This window comes from Struthio camelus, chromosome 26 (genome assembly GCF_040807025.1).
Source record: "Struthio camelus isolate bStrCam1 chromosome 26, bStrCam1.hap1, whole genome shotgun sequence".
Classification (NCBI taxonomy): Eukaryota; Metazoa; Chordata; class Aves; order Struthioniformes; family Struthionidae; genus Struthio; species Struthio camelus.
The window spans coordinates 5,628,134-5,645,239 of NC_090967.1; the positions used below are offsets into that span (position 1 = coordinate 5,628,134).

A 17,106-nucleotide genomic window follows, 5' to 3' on the forward strand; every position below is an offset into this window, starting at 1 on the left:
ATGCTGTTCAGATTCCTTGTTCTCAGAACCAACCGTCCAGATAGGTAAAGTGCACCTGAGTGTTTAGTTAGAGGACATTATCTACAGGTTGGATTATTTATTTGCTTGTTTATTTAGATTGGGGGGTTCTAGATTAAGATAGCCTCTCTAGGGATAGCATGTTTAGGAAGAGAATAAGCACAGACATCACTTTGAGTTTGACAAAAACCCCTTCAAGTCCTAATAACCTAACCCTATGTTCAAGGAAGAGATTGTCTTCATATATGCAATATGAAGAGCCTATTATAGGGAGTTTATCATAAAGGAAAATCCATCTGTACTGTATGAAAGGTCTCAAAGTGCATAATCTTTTAAAGTACATGATAACTGAAGTATTTTTTTGTGACTTGTTAGCATGATGCCGTTGTCTCGCTGTTTAAAATGACACGTTCTCCTCTTCCCTATAGCTGAAAATCTCCAAAACCTTATCTTCACTCACTTGGGCAATGGATCCTGTCAGCCTGAAGATAGCTTTGGGTCAGGACTCCCCAGGAGAGCAGAGACCTTTGGAGGATATGATAGCAGCCCTTCAATTTCAAATAAGAGTAAGAAATAGAGGCTATGGGGCCCAAGTGCAGATTTTTAGATGCACTGTTAAAGAGAAATAGCCAGCATTCTTGTAAGCTCCTTAGTATGTATCTGTGTACTGAAGGTGAGATAAGAGCAATGAATAAAGAGGTTCTGATATAAGCAGATATAAGGAAGTTTCACCAGGCTCATCTGGACTGGACAGAGCTCTGGGAAAAGAGTAAGAGCAAATTCCCAAAATCCCATGCTGATGCAACATGCTGATACCACATGGTATCTTATGCTTCCAGTACTAACGCTAGAAAACAGAGTAGGGCTCTTAGCTGGTGTTTGCTAAGGGCATTATTACCTTAATCCATACTTTCTAATTGCCACAATTCCTGTTGTCTACTTTTCTGCTTCTTTTAATCAGCACAGATAAGCCATGCAGTTGCAGTCTGGTTCTAACTTCAAAATCACTTTTTTTTTTTCTGTTTGCTGTGTTATGTAGTGAGTTTTCACAGGCTCTGTGCTGGTGTGGACCACTCACACTGCCCTCTTGTTTCAGATGGTAGTTTTAGGAAGAACAGCGGTGGTGACCAGAGACAGTGGGACTGGAGGGGCCCTGCAGTAAGTTCAGATGTGCAGCTCCATGACCTCCCTTTTGATGCAGAAGAAGGATCTCAAACCGTATGTTGGGCTTATGTATAACTTGAATGTATTTCCTGATGGCCCTTGTTGTAATAGTAACTTCTGAAAGCCAAAAGTCCTAATAGCTGATAGGGCTGGACTGTAACAGTGTTCTGTGAAACTACTTGACTCTATTAAGGCTATTTGTGGGAGGCGAGTTGATTGTGTGTAGCTTAGCCCTTGGGAGGCATGATAATTTGGTTTTATACTTGTTCATTTGATGCTGTATCTTTAATTCTAGCTTTAACGATCATGCGTTTATTTCAGCCTGGCCTCCAGCTTAAGTACTTTTGATATGCCTCCTTCAGTTGAGGGGAGCAATCTGTGCTCCAGCTGTAAACACTGTTCCCTTAATTAGATGAGCCCTTCCAAAGTGTTCTGGCAGCACTACCACTGCCCAACGTGTGTGCTCTAGGACCCATGTTGTTTTTGTCTTTTTCCAGAGTGATGCAACAAGGCTGGATGACAGCAGTGGTTTGCAGCCCACCATAGAGTCTGAGGTATGTAATTTCTGCTGTTAGGAAACGTAAAGGGAATTAGCTATCATAATAAAAATAGCATGCAAAAGAAAACAATGTTTTTAATGTCTGCAGAACCACATGCTCATTAACAAACCGTACCTTACCACTCCTAATGTATTATGAATGCAGAGATAAAAGCCCCATTAGAAAGCAAAGATGGATTCTGGGTATGTAGGCAGACAGTGTTTCAAAGAGCTAGTTTACTGCTCTTCCTGCGTCTTTGGAAGGATTATATGTTCTCCACTCGCTGACAAAGTTTGCCTCTGAACCTCCCATGAGTGCTTGCACCTATGTAGTGAGTCAGTGCTGGAGCACAGGAGGAAGTGGTCATTAAATTGCTCATGTGAAGAAGACTGATGGTGAAGATTCCTCCCTGGAATCCCAGTGAGATTTGGAGGACCTGTTTGTACAAAGGCTAATATACTCAAATTGATTGTGCCTGCATTCTACTATATTGGTTATTACCATGTTAGAATACTCTTGTTGCCATGCTTCCATTGTGTATGTTTCTGTACAGATAGCGTTGATTATGTTTGTTATTTAAAAAAAAAAAAAAAAAGCCTTAATGCTGCATCAAAACAGAGCTCTCTTCCACAGTGCCTAATGTCTTCTTTCCTCCCCTCCTCAGCTTGTCCGAAGGATACAAACGCTGTTACAGTTGCTCTTCAGTCTACAGGTAAACCACTACGTACTATCTAAGAAATGTTAGACGTTAGGTTTAATGAATTTTAGGCAGGTATGAAAGAAGTACCTTGGAGATATTCCCTAAACAAGCTAGAGTAAACTGCAGAATTTAAGACTTGAGTCTCAAGGAAACACTGTGTCCAGTTTTTGAAAGAACTGTCTTAAATAGTTGAATCCTTTTTCCTGCTCATGTAGTGTAATGTAATTCTCTTGCTGCTTGGAGCTCCGTCTAATCTCCCTGCTACTGGGATACATCTCCTAATAAAATTGTTATTGTTGATATATGCTCGTACGCATGTATTTACTGTAGCTTTGTAATAAGTAATATTTTAAGTGGTCTTGTCAAATTCATAGTTCTATGTGCAAGAGATGTTAATTTTGGCATATGTGAAAATAACATTTTGCTTGGCCATCTGTAGTATCTTGCCAATTGTGATGGTATGTACAAGATGGGAAGTTAGACCTGCTCTTGAAGAAAAAAGTCTTGGCGATCAACTCTGGTAGATGCTCCTGTCTTTTGTTTTGCTGTACGTGACTTTTGAGCCCGTGGGCCTTATGGTGGACTTATATTTCCCCTCCAGGCAGTGATATCTCAGCAGGACAGCTATATTGAGATGCAACGAGCTACCATGGTAGACCGGGAGAAGCAATACCGGCTGCAGTCTACACGAGGCAACCTGCTGCTAGAGCAGGAGAAGCAGCGTAACTTTGAAAAACAGAGAGAAGAACTGATGAATGTACAGAAACTTCAGAGCCAGCTGAAGCTGGAGCAGCAGCGCTGGGAACGGGAAAGAAGTCGGCAGCAAAGGGAATTTGAAAGCACAGAAGCCCGGCTGCAGGAGCGCGAAGAGGAGATTCGGCAGCTAAAAGATAGGTTGAGTCAGGAGAAGGAAGAGCTAGAGAGGCAGCGAGAGGCCTATCAGCATGACCTAGAGAGGCTGCGGGAAGCTCAAAGAGCAGTTGAGAAAGAGAGAGAGCGCCTAGATCAGCTAAGGAAGCTGAAGAAACAGAACACAGTCTCAGGCACGTGTTCCCCGGAAATGGGACAGGTAAGGAACCGGTATTCTTGGAGTTTGATTTCTAACTGATACCTGCTTGCTTCTGAACGAAGGTTGCCCTTGTTTGCAGCCCTGACTTTGTCTCAACGATGTAACTCTCTGGGAAAAGACTATCCTTGTTTGCTTCTTAGGGGAGTCCATGTACCTTCATCTAAAATAGCTGACAGCAGCAGTGAGAGACATTAGAGCTTGGCAATTCGTCAGGTGTCTACTAAATTCAACCCAGACTTTTGATAATGAGAATATATTAAAAAAAAAAAAAAAAAAGTAGAAACAGATAAAAGGTTATTTTGGGACCTGGCTGACTGAGGATTTTTTTAAGTACAGGAACTGCCCTACTGCAGGCAGATGATTGCAAAAGGTGTGGTATGTTGGTAGCATTTGGTACAGTTGATTTCTAAAAGCATCTCCTCTGTTTCAGAGTGTGCATTTTGAGGTCTGATTAAAATGGCTCATTTTTAACTGGCTGAAAGTTCAGCTCTCTCTCCGTTTTATCACCACCTAGTGCAATCTGCTTTTTTAGTTCCTGTGCTAGGTATGACATTAAGCAGTCTGGAGTTGCTAAGGTCCTTTCCAGTTTTCAAGGACTTGCATAGTCTGAGTTCCTCTGGCTCTTTTTTCTGTTGTGTGCATTGGGCTTGGTTTATTCTGTTGCATTTATGACAGAAAAAGTACAGCACTGAGGGTGGTCTCTCCTCATTATATACTAGAGTATGAAAATACTAGTTTTACTTTGAATGCCTTTTTTTCTCATTTAGAATCAGATGCTGAGCCATTCCATTAGCTTCAATGGAGAAGGGATAGAACCATCTCTGCCAGTCTTGAAAACCTCTGGGAGAGTGAGCGTCTCTGGGATGGATTACTTGGAACGGACAGAGTTGGTTCGTAGGGACAGTACCACCATGGAGAATCGTCCAGTTCTTGCACTGAAAAATGAAGTGCCAATACATCTCCTGAGTGCAACTAATCAAATACAAAAACCAGCTGCAGTTCAGCAGCAGATTCCTACTAAGCTTGCCACTTTTACAAAAGGAAGTAAAGAGAAAGGTGGGAAGAACAAAGCATCTCATAGGACAGACAGTTCAGGTGAGTGTATTTAAATGCATTTTTGAGCTCTGCCAGCATCACAGGAAGACAGAATGCAATAGTTTAAACCTCTGGCTACCCCGGTGGAGGCCGGAAATTAATATGCTACAAATTGCTGGTATGCTTACTGTGGTGGATAGGCCATAAAAATTATTGAGTTAAAAGTTACAAGTGTGTATACTGCTCGAATTGGAAATGTAGCCCAAATGGGTAATGCTAAAAATGGAATGTCTTAACCTAACAGGACAGAATTGTGGTGAGAACTTGTAAGCCTGGATGTAAAATCTTCTTGCCTGATATGCCGCCATAGTAGTGGTAATGGAAAATAGCAAATGCTTTGCTTGTTCTGCATGTGTGGAACGTTTTGATGCTGGCTTAACCTTTTTTCCCTGACTGTCCAGAGTTGTAATGACATCGAATTTGATGCCTTTCTTAGCACCAGTCAGTCATTAAATACAGATTTACAGGCCAGAATTCAGATGCTGTGCGTGTTGCAGAGCTCAAAGGGGCTGATTTTGTCAGAAATAGAAACAAGTAAAAATGCAGTCACCCTGTTATAGCGTAATTTGTTGTTGCTAACTGCTGGGCACTGAAGTAGTGATCTCTGCCAATGACAGACCCAGGAAAAACCACTTTTTTTTTTTTCCTACCACTTAAAAGAGCCTTACTTCTAGCTTAGGAGAATACCCTTCAGTTTTAAGTTACAAAATTATCTTTTTAGCTTTATATAGGATTCAGACCTGGCAAGTTTACATGTCACCTAGGCCTACGCTACTGTAGTGGACTCGGGGCCAAACCTGTCTATTGCGGGGGAGGGCTTTTGCATGTTATAGAAATGTCTCTCTCTGTTCTGCCTGAAGTTTAATGCAATTACAAACTTGCTTATATTTTTGCACGTAAATAAAGCCTGATATCCTCTTCCCCTGAATGCCAAATGCTGGTAAATGGGAGAATAAAGCTCTAATACCACATCTCCCCAGCTTCATTTTTTAATAACTCTTACGTAATGATCTTTGCAGTGGAAATGTACTTAACGGTGATTTTCTGGAATTTTTAATGAAAGGTATAAAACTCAGATATATCGGTCTCTATTCTCTCATGAGCATTAGTGGGTGTATGCTTGTTAGGCCCATATGTAGATCACAGAATAAAACGGAACAAGACTTTCTGTACCAGAGGCAAAATACTGTGTATTGAATTTGGTTTGTGTGATATGTAAGAAATGTGTACTGGCAGAAGAGGAGTTCTCTGGATCAACTGTGTTCATGAATTGCTTTTATTGTTGAAATTAAGCAACTGACAGGCCATTAACACCAGAGTCAATGTACTCTGCTGCTGAGCAGCTGCGAGACAGATGGAGATCAGAGATAAAAGTTCATCACAGTTCTTGACTTTAAAAGTAGAAAATAGTCATTGTCACTTGAATGTTAGGGACAAAGATACTTTTCTGCACTGTGCTCTCTAATGCTCTATTTTAAATCTGTGGTTGTCAGGGCTACTGTTAACTGAAATAGAAATCCTAAGGGAAGAGGAGAGGGAAAGTACTTGTATTGTAAGCAACTGAAGAGAAATTTAAGTAACTTTGCAACAGGAGCACCAGCTTTTTGTGGAACAGCAGCTTCCTTGGATATGTACAATGGGCCCCAGCATGAAACAATGAAATCTATGAAGTACTGCCAGGATGAAATACTAATTTGTAAAATATTTTCTTCAGCATCTGTTGATCAGAAACAGCTGATTCCCCCCAAGCTTGTTGGACGAGAGGAGGGTGTCTTGAGAGGCAGGCGATCAGCAAGTCCAGTCCTCCAAAGCAGCCAGACCACTGCATTCCAGCCAGGTATGTCTTGACCAACTTGTACATCTGTGGAGATGCATCAGACTTTCTATGCCACGTCATGAATCTTTCTGCTTTCTTTTCTTTTGTAGAACTGTATGGCCCTACTGATGCTCAGCCAGAAGCACTTTCATCTGCCTCAGCAAACTTATTCAGGCCCAATAACATTCCCGTCCAGACCCTGGTGGCCTCTCAGCCGACTCTGTTAAATGTGCAAGATGATACCAGCAAAGAAGATGTAATTTTTTTCTAATCATTTTCATTTAAAGATTAGTCTTTTGACATACTGTTTCACGAACTCGGGCCCAAATGTTCAACGTGACAGAGACCTGAAGTGGATGTCTTTTCATCCCTGCTCCATTAATACTAGCAAAGACCAGACCAGGATTACTGTTTTACTTTGTTGGCTTCTCTGCCAGCAGCTCAAAATGAGAACACAGTAGTAGTAATTTGCTTTTAATTTTTCCAAACATGGAAGTGTGGTGACACATGGCAAGGGTATATAAATTCAAAGCATATTAAAATGCTGCTATTTGCTGTAATTTGCTCTCTTTGGTGAATCTACACTCTTTGTGGGCACCATCTTGTGAAGTAAACTGTTTTAATTGGTGTTGAACCTCCTAGATTTTTTTATGTCAAAATTTCAGTAGTAGGCCCCTGAATGGCTGAGAATTTTTAAATCTGTTATTACAGATACGTGGTCAGTGTAATGGATTATGCTAACTATATTTCAATAACTAGTTAACTAGCAAGCCAGTCTCCTTACAGCCACTCACGGCTGACATTGTGATACCCCCCTTACAGGAGCCAGACTGGCATCTCTGTTCTTTTAGTGATTCAATGGAACACAGGTTCCATGGCCAGGTACAGTAGAAGAAAGAAGGTAAGCTTCTTAAGAGTCTTCAAGGGTCAGAAGCTCCACCTGCTTGTAGACCTGAAGGGTTGGACATGTGAAAATATACAACGGTGATGGAGAGCTGGACTAAATGCACATTTCTTTGGCCATCAACTTGCACTAGGGGATAACTGTGTCCTTAGATACATACTGGGTAGTTCTCTGTGTTAGCGAGAGCAGTGCAGATTCCCAGGCAAAACTGATGTTGGCTCAGAATGAATTTAGAGACTTGCATTTTGTTCCTTGCTGAAGACATAAGAAGCGTTTGAATGCAGTAATTTATTGTCTTGCTTAATCCTACGTTTTCTGCATCTGTTGTTTGTCTGCTAGCTTGATGGGACGTTACTCCAAGTATCAGAAGATAACAAAGCTGCTGTTACTGCAGAGACTTTTCTGCAACACTGTGTTAGGAATGAAGGGAATAGAACTGTTTCTTTAAAAAAAATGAAAAAAAAAAAAACTAGCTAAACCTCCATTGATTTAGCTACTTAAAGCTAAACCAGCTTGGGCGCCTCTTATTAAATGGGTCAGTTCTTAATCATGAAATGGTGATGGTATTAACATAGTTCTGTTCAAAAGGCATTTTGCCCCTTTGTAGTAATTTGCACAGTCATCTGGTGTGTGTTATTTCATTCTGTATCTCAGTTTTTATTATACACTTCAGCTAAGGACCTGTATTCGAATACATGTTGAAGGTGGCCAGTCAGATATATTGGGCACAGAAGAGGTTGTTTAGAGGGGATTGTTGCAGAATTAGAGAAATCAGTATCTCGGAGCTTAAAAATTTGGGTTGATATCTTTCAGAATATGAGTGATAATAGTTTTATCATATCTTTAAGCCTAATTTAAAATGGTTTTAGCACAGGTGGGTGGAATGCCTAATCAGCTCTCCATTCTGTTGTATGGTAAGGGCACTGAATGGCCATCTAGCAGGTTCTTTTCAAATCATTGACTCTATCTCAGTGGTTAGGGCCTATGTGACATTAGTAATGTTCTTGTAGACAGTAACTTCACTTTGGTTGAAGGTTTTAAAATTAGCTCAGTAGTTGCAGTGCAAGAAACATTATAAATTTTCAGCAGAAAATACGAAGTTTGTTTCCAGGCGGTGATGATTTGGGTTGTTGCCTCCAGACAAGAAATTGAAAAATCCAGATGTACCGATTGGTGTAAGAGGAAAAAGATAAGCTATGAAATACTGATTCTCTCTTATGGAACAAGCACTCCTTCTGTAGTGCTTCTTGGGATTTAATGGTCATTTCTTTGTGAACTGATATTCAATAGAGTAGCAACGTTATGAATGAGAGGAGACTCCAAACCATCTGCCTTGTTACCAGAACAATTATTACTATTAAGTAGGACACACTTCACTATTTACCAAGCAATACTTTGGTATTATCATCAGTCTTGCAGAACTGGTGCAGATTATCAATGGTTAGATTTGCAGAACACTGTATGGTCACTATTGAGAACATAGTGATTTTTGTATTGTTGTGATACGATGTTGATGATGGTTAGAACATAGTTCTACGTTGTATTCATTTTTGTATTCTTAAATGCTAGGTTGAAATGGAAGGGAATTCTTAAAATAAACAGTTCTGATCAAGCCAGCATGTGAGGTCCAACAGCTTTAAGGAATGAATTTTCAGTCTGCTGATGTGGAGGCTCCAGTCATCTCTGATACCCATGTATTTTCTTCCATAAACATACAGTGAAGCAGCAAGAATGCGCGATATGTTCTTGCCTTTATGCTGTGGTTTGGGCCGCTCCTACTGAAAATGCTATGTCCCTGTTTCCTTCGGTTACCAGGTCTTTAGGAGTTATAGCTTGAAGTTAATTTGAATGAGTGGAACGAACTCATGTCCTGAGCCTCAGCCAAGAAGAGAGGTCTCCATTTGCTGTTTGGAGGATTTAAAACAATTTTTAGAAACGTTTCTTTGGTTTAATTTTGTGTTTGTCTTGAAGTATGGGAGAAAGACTTGTATGGACTGAGGAGGTTTATTTGGCTACTTTTTTCTCCTTCCTCTGTGCAGTGAACAAAGTCAGATACAGAACAGTGACATCTGGAAAATATTATGTCTGCAGTGAGGTCTCATTTCTTTTAGTATGTTTGAACTTAAATGTAACTGTTTTAGCCCTCGTGGTCAGCAGTGCTTCAAATATGTTTCTTATGACTGTTAGCAAATGGATGCAGGATGCTTTCAGGCTAGGCTGTTGGTTCAGCATCACAAAACCTCCTTGGAATACTGATCTTCCTTCTGTAACTGAGAAATTACCTTATGAACGATCATCTGTCCTCAGTACATATGTCTAGCTGGAGCTGGTGCTAGGACAACTGTTCTCACCTTGAATAGAGACTGGATCTTCATTCACTTAGAGTCCCTTGGGTCAAAATCGTTATGTGCCATACTAGGTATTGATGTGATTTCCTGTACAGTACCTGGCTTGGGAGAGGCTTTAAAATTAGCAGCTGCTGTGATATCTCGTTATTAGTGCAATGACAGGCCAGAGTGTGGTAAAAATATTTGTAGGAGGTGGAGGAAAGCAAGTGAAAGACTGTTTAAGTGAAAAATGTGTCATCTCTTCACTTTTGCAAAGTCAAATCTGTCAAATTGTCATTAGATCACTCCAGCTGAGTGAGCTAGTTTTGAATTCTTAACTCTCATTTGAAGCAAAATTATTTTTTGAAGCAGATTAGATTACAAAATACTGCTGTGTCCTGGGCTAAGTGACCTGCTTTTGATTCTCAGTAATATCCTTTCCATTTGACTTTTTATTCACTTAAAATAAAAGTGATGTCGAAGGATTAGACAGTTCAAAATTCTGTGCCTCCCAAGTGCTTTTTGGCTTTTTTCCTGAGCTGGAGTGTGGAGGAAATTAGAGCGCAAGCTTTGAACTGTCTTTTTCTTTGCTTTGTGTGACAGCCTTAAAATTATGATCATATTTAATATTGTGATGCTGAAGTGTAGAGGCTATGGTCTTGATCTTCAATTTTAAACTCTGGTGTAAAGGATGCTTCCTCTATTCCTTCCCATTCAGACTATGGTCATCTTGTATTTCAAATTGAAGATCCCTCCATATTCACTAGTACTAAGCACATCTGCCCTCTGTGCATTGTAAATGCTCTCCTAGTTTTTAAATGTGCTGTCTGTGGATTGTAGTTGTGGCATGTTCCACAAATTGAAATTGCTAATTATTTCCCAGTGTGAGGCAGAAGAATTGGTATTTCTAGAGATGCTTGCTCACCAAGGCAATAGCCTTCCTGCAAAGGTAGGAGTAATTCTAAATAACTTGCTGGCGGTTTTGTCTTTCTGCGTGCTAGTCAGATGATCCTGCACTCATGAGACTTGGTGTTTGCCACTTGCATTTACAATAAAAGTTGAAAACTAAACATGTATTTTCAACCCTTGGCTAGTCTAGTTTAACTTCTACATTCAGTCCTTCAGAATTGGAGCTAAGGCTCCCCTGATGCTGTTCAGTGGTGTCCCTGTGTGTTGTGCCCCCGTGCGAGGGAATTTGGAGCATTTTGTTGTCTTCCCCAGCAGTTCTCACATGTACAAGAAAAATCTTCTTGGCGACAGGTTACGTATTTGCTCTCCTTGCATAACCTTCTTGTTGAATAAGTAAAAGAAAAGCCTTCCCCCAGCCCCCTTCAAGACCAGACCCAACGTTTTTGTAACCACTGACGGCTCTTCATCATTTACCATCGGCATGTTATACGTCAAATACCACTTGTGCCATGTTTATAAATCAGTGTTTTATATTTTTGTACTGAAAGAAATTGGAGCACTTTAGAAAAGTTTATTTCAAATTCCATTTCTGTTTGTTCCTGGAAGGAAACCTCTCATGAAAAGAAATCCTGTTGGTGTAATTGTGTGCATCTCACTCAGAGCTGTGAACTCTCTTGATGCTGTTTAGTCTTAGGTCTGGTTTCTAGGCCCACCTTGCACTGTAAAGATTTAATAAATAATCATGGTTCATGATTAAATTGAGCATTTTGTTGGGGAAGTGTTTTGGTTTTTGTTAGGATGTAAACATTGTAAATAATTCCTTTACTGTTGATACTCAATAGCAACATCTTTGTAGTCCTTATTTTATTTGTAAAGTTGATGGTTAAATGTTAATATTCTGTTGAATTGTGCATTCTTGATTAATTGTAAACTTGATCTTAGCACACCAAATGATGATTTTTACAATGATTGCAATGTTTCTCCACTGAAGGATTTCAGAGCTGCAATAGGACTGAAACCAACTTCTAGCAATAAAAAAAAAATTGAAAACTGACTGCCTTAATAGATTTTTTTTTTCTTCCTCTCCCCTCCCCCCCCCTCCCCCCCCAATTTGGACCAAAGATCAAAGGAGCAGCCATTTCTCATGTGCTTCTCATTTTCTGCCCTGGACAGAGATAACCTGCCATATGAACAAAACTGACCGTTTTCCAGAGAAGAGGACTGCATAGGATGAATTAAGTGGAGAGTACTAATAATTGCAGACTTTGCCAATGAGGTGAGCACTCTAGAAAAAAATCAGCTGATTTCAAAATGTCTGAACGCAGCATACTAGCGAAGGAGTGAGCTGAACAAAGTTACTTACATTGGCAGACAGGTACTTTGCATGGGACGAGTCTGAGACATGCCTGGCTCTGTCCCAGACAGTATCAGTTCCCATTTGGAACATTTATAACAAAAATAGAAACTTTCTGCCTACTGCTTGTGTCAGTTTGGCAGCCCTCACTCTCAATACTGTCCCATAGCCTCTGGTTAGTGCAGTGCTTCCCAGCTCCAGAGTCAACAAGTTGCATTTCCTGGTAAAATCCTCGTTTGTGGTTTGCTGACAAGCTAGCCCAAACACTAACCTCAGATAGTTCTGGAGATTAGAGCAGAGGCAAAACCAGGGCAAGACTGGGAGAACCAGGACTTGGATAGACGTCCTCAAAGGACGAGGTGCAATCTTTATCATCACAATCCTGTGCTGGAACCAGTGTTGATGAAGACCCTCAGCCTGTTCTGGATGAGACAATGCTGGTGGTGCAGTCTGAATTGATTTGTGCTGTGATAAGCTGTTATGTATATCAAAGCCTCTTTGAAGGATCCAGGCTCTTTGTGCATTGGAGTCAGAGGCTGAGAAACGTAGACGTTATTCTACTGAAATGTTGGCATCTGTGTTGCAGTACAAGCTGGAAATCTGAATTGGAAAGACAGTTTTTTTCTAGTTTTCCAGTGTATGTAAATAATTAAAACTTACTTCTAGGAACACTAGTGTTTACAGTATGGCTTTGTCCTTTATAGGAAGCAAGACTGATGTTTTAGAGAATGGAGTTTTAAACGGTGTGTGTAGAAGTTTTTATTTGCACTTCCTTTAAGAGAAAATGTCTTAGATCTACATGCTCCTGCTTGCTGTTCAGCTTCCATGGAGCTGAGCTGCAATGGCCACTGGAGGTCACTACCTCTGTGCACTTTCAGATCTCCCTATTTTTGTCGCTAGAAAGAGAGAAATAATTCTTCATATTTGTTTCTAAATATTGTTCCGCAACAGGAAATGGAATCAAAGTGACTTCGTGGGAGGCAGCTGAAAGGGACAGTCTACAGCTGGAGTTAAAAGGTAGCACTTCCAGAGCAGTGAACTTTTTTTTAGTTGCACGGAACTTTCCTGCAGCCCTAATCGTGCCTCAGACCAATTGGAAGAGTTTCTGAGAAAGGTAGAAGAGCCTGGATGAAGATAGATCAGGGAGTAATGTGGCTAAGAGGTATCCCTGCAGTGCACGTTGCCAGCTTGATGCTGGTAACTGTCCAGTTCCAAGAGCCCAGAGCTCAATAGGGGCAAGTTTAATTCTTGGGCACAATTTGCATTTGTTAGAAGCTCAGGGCTGCTGCAGCCATCGGTGCTCAAACTAGTGTGGGTGTATCTGTGTTATGCTTCAGTTCCTGCTGCAATAGCAGCATAGACATTCTTCCGGTGTCTGCGAACACCTTGGCTGACGGTATCATTGATAATGCTGTCACTCCTCTGATGTGTATTCTCTGTCACAAGGAGGGTGTGATTTCAGGATGGCTGGCGGTGTGTTCATAGCTGTTCCTTGCTTGCACCAGTGTTCCAGCAGCTCCACCCTGCCTTGTCTCCTTTAAAATCTGCAGATAATTAACCCGAAACCCAAACCACGTTCCTTCTATTTGGATGAGTCATTCCGAGGCCATAGGCAATGACCAGCTTTATGCTAAACCTTCCTCTTTCATGTGGGTGAGGAATGGCGGATGGTTCCCATACATGCATCTGAGATTCATTGGCAAGCCAGATGCTCGAGGACAAACGTGCGCAATGAATATTGGCTCCATAGTGTGCCTTGACAGTGGGAATGTGCTGGGTTTTGCCCTTCCCTTTCGTCACCCCTGCGACTCCAGTCTGGTCTAATTTCTCATCCCAGAGATGGGGCCAGCCCAAGGCTCAATAGACAAGAGATGTGGGGCCTGTCCTTGTGTAATGACTACATTGTTTGCTTCTTCTGGGCCCCTGGGATCTGGCAGAGGATAAAAGCCAAACTGTCTTGGAGCTGGCGGTGTTGGAGTATGAGAGACATGGTCCCTGGCTCTGATATAGTTACATGCACAGCAGACTTGAACAAGGCAGGGATTACTTTGTTGCAGAGGTACAAGTACACAGGAGCGTAAAAAATCCTCACTGAGCAGCGTAATGCAGATATGCCCTTCCCATGCCAAAGCAGAAGTTGATTCCTTTTCACTGAATGAAGCACAACGTGGCGGCAGACCTGAAGTCATGCCGGAGCTGCATGTGATACCGCAAATCTTTCAGTGGATTTCAGACAGATAGATGTATAATGCTCTTTTCCCTACTAGAACATCTGAATTCATGGGCAAAATCACACTGCATAATATGGTGGTTTGTTTTTCTTGTGCCACCATGGCTTGTCACTGAAACCTAGCCATGTGCACTCCACTTCTTCGCTAGGTGCATGGTGGGAGAACCACTGGACATTTGAATGATCCATATCTGCTCTAAGCCAGAAAAGGTGATGTCTCAGTTATTGTTGTGCTGCTTTTTGCAGTTAACAGCTCTGACCTTCCCCAAGGGAGAAGGGAGAACGTGCCACCCTGACGGCAGGGACTGCTGAGCAGAATGCAGCTAGGAGTCCAAGAAACAGTGTCTGGGTAATGTTTTCAGTTTTCCTCTTGGTCTTGCTGCGGTTGTGTTCTTTGCAGGGAAGACCTCAGAGCAGCTGCGGTGTTACGGCCTGGCAGCTAGGTAGTATCTGCTACTTCCCGCACGTTTTCCTGCTTCAGTGCTCAAAGACATCTCTGCACTATTAAGGATGGTGCTGTGTCAGCAACTGGCTGCAGGGTCGCAGCTGCCGCTGAATTTAGTTCCCTTCAGATTTAGGAATAAGAGTGCAAGGAGCAGGCAGATATGGGAGCTTAAGCCAGGTGTACTAAGAACTGCCAGAGCAACCCTTGGGGCTGAAGATAGTTTCTCTGCTGTCTCTAGCCCCCTGTGAATGCCAGGGCTGGCCGTGTCTCTTGTGGCCGGGAGGTAGGTGGGTTGGTCTGTCTGATGCTCTGAGTATTTGTCTGTTTTGTGGGGTTTGCAGGAGAGGAGGAGCACCCCATGGAAAAGTGATGTCATGCTTGGATTTTGGCTTTGAGCCTAGTGATGCCTGGGAGAACTTTTGCCTGCACAGTGGGAGGACAAAGGAAGCTGTCTGACTACAAACACTCTTGTGCCTCAGGTCCAGGTAGACACAGCCAGTGCAGGGTGTGCGTAGATGCTGCTTTGATGAGAAGTGGTTACACCAGTAAGACTCTCTTTCCCTTTGTCTGCCAAAGGAACGGTCCTTCTCTGTCGTGACCCTGCCCATGGGAGGCTGGACTGGTGCTGAGTGCAGGGAGTCAAGTTGTGTGTGGATGTGGGAGTCGTATCGAGTTCGCTGTGTCACTATCTGGATAATTGGAGAAATCAAACCTAGACCTTATCACACACTGGATATGGGAATCTACTGACTGGGGAGAACCAAAAGTACTTCCATGGGAGTGGAAGCACTGAGAATTGTTTTCCTGCCTAAGCAGGAGATCCTTTGGTTTGAGCTATGTTGAGAGTCCAAGTGGATGGTATTAATTCAGGAGGACTTCTGTCCCAGGAACCAAACTGCATCCTAAACCAAATTTTTATGCAGCTCAGTCAGCCTAAAACTTCTGGCCCCAGCACTGAGGCAGTGATTGGATCAATGCACAGAAACGTCTGACTGGGAAAACAGGGCTGTGTTGTGCTCTGCTGGGACCAAAGTGAAGCATGCAAGGCAAAAGGTGCCTAGTTTTCTCTCTAGGAGTGCTCCCACAGCCCTGGGAGCTGGCTCCTGCTAGGGGGAGGGGGAGCTGGAGAGACAGGACAGGGCCTTCTGCCAGATGAGGGGAGGATGAAGGCAATAAAATGCAACTCTTGGCTGCCTTTGTTGCCAGTAGTGGGGAGCCATTGCAGAGCAGCTAAACCCAGGTGTGCTGTTTTTCCCTGAGAGGCAGTTAGCTGTAATAATAGCTTGCAATGAGGAAACAATTCACTGATCTTTGCAAAGGCTTCAGCAGAAGGGACGCTCGCTCCCCCACCACTGCTGAAAATGCCGTGAGCAGGGCTCAGATAACATCCCAGCATCAGGAACAGGAGGCAGACAGAGGCCTGATGTTGCTAGAAGCAACTTTGTCCCTGGCGCAAAAGCCGGATGTGGCTGAGAGCCAGCGTTTATTGCTTGGCAGCATGAACAAAACAGCTGCTGCTCAGATGGCCATGAGTGAAACCTCGGCTCCTCTGACTGGCTGGGCAAAGTCGGACTTTGTCCGACCCTCAAGATTAGCCACAGATTTCAAAAGGGGAAGCAACTTCCTGCTCGATAACTGGGACGAAGACGCTTCCTGCTGGCTTCTAGTCCCAGCTCCGTCCTATTCTGTGTCTGTGCTCTTGGCCGCGGTCGATGAGTGTACTTGCCTGCCTGCCCTTGTGCATAAGGCGCAGCTAAGCGGGTGCGGCATCAGGCTGGGAGCTCCAGCTGCTGCATGTGGGGTTCCAGGTTCGGTTTGCAGGGCAAGCTGGGGGCTCCTCTCCCTGCAGCCTGTTGAATGAGCTTCTAGCTGGGCTCAGCAAGTAACGGAGAGGAGGCCCAGCAAGGGTGACTAGAAAAAAAGAGGCCCAGCCTGGGGCTGAAAAGGGCAGCGGCATCAGAAAACAGGATGGAAAAGAAGTCATTTTATCTGCTTCAGCCACCACCAACAGGGCAGTTTTCCTCCTTCCAGTCTTGCCAAGTCTTGCCTTTACTAGTAGCTGGGAAAGGTTGTGATGGTCATTGCTTTAACTCAGTCCAAAAATGAATAATGGCTCACACCTAAACCATGCTTTCTGTGGACAGACATTTGATTGCACCTTCAGCGTCTGTTTCTTGTGACTGTGCTGGTTCCTATGTCTTCTAACTCCTCCCCTTTAATAGGGCTCTTCTTTCCTCACTGCTGTGCTCATCTTATCATCTGCAGCAGGGCCTGGAGCACACAGCTCTTTAGGAGAGAAGTAGCAGCTCTTTTGTCTATTCCTTTTAACAGTGAGGAAAGCAGCCCTGCTGAGGATGACCAGGTAAGAGCAGAGACAAGCTTGTGAGAAACAGGTTTGTGCGTCTTTCAAAGCAGGAAGGCAATATGGGATCTGAGCTTTCCATGAGCCCTGTTGCAAAGGTATAGGAAGAGCTGAGCCCCTCCCTCCTGCAGATTAAGGTTTGGACTCTGCAGCAGGGAGTGCTTTTCGCTACCT

At 42.8% G+C, this 17,106-nt stretch overlaps 1 protein-coding gene and 1 long non-coding RNA gene across 4 annotated transcripts in view; both read left to right on the top strand.

The window, feature by feature from the left end:
• Positions 1 to 8,956, top strand: part of ARHGEF18 (Rho/Rac guanine nucleotide exchange factor 18) — a 54,227-nt gene extending 45,271 nt beyond the window's left edge. For all 3 annotated transcript variants that reach the window (XM_068920428.1, XM_009678142.2, XM_009678135.2), the window contains exons 24-31: positions 447 to 584; positions 1,115 to 1,236; positions 1,680 to 1,736; positions 2,386 to 2,433; positions 3,023 to 3,490; positions 4,258 to 4,585; positions 6,300 to 6,422; positions 6,512 to 8,956. In XM_068920428.1, coding sequence (XP_068776529.1) covers positions 447 to 584; positions 1,115 to 1,236; positions 1,680 to 1,736; positions 2,386 to 2,433; positions 3,023 to 3,490; positions 4,258 to 4,585; positions 6,300 to 6,422; positions 6,512 to 6,672 — 1,445 coding nt within the window. In that variant the 3' untranslated portion in view covers positions 6,673 to 8,956. The remainder of the gene's footprint in view (positions 1 to 446; positions 585 to 1,114; positions 1,237 to 1,679; positions 1,737 to 2,385; positions 2,434 to 3,022; positions 3,491 to 4,257; positions 4,586 to 6,299; positions 6,423 to 6,511) is intronic.
• Positions 8,957 to 11,705: 2,749 nt separating this feature from the next.
• Positions 11,706 to 17,038, top strand: LOC138062299 (uncharacterized). Its single transcript, XR_011136352.1, has 3 exons — positions 11,706 to 11,817; positions 12,847 to 12,912; positions 14,372 to 17,038. It is a non-coding gene; the product is annotated as an uncharacterized lncRNA (long non-coding RNA).
• The last annotated feature ends 68 nt before the right edge of the window (positions 17,039 to 17,106 follow it).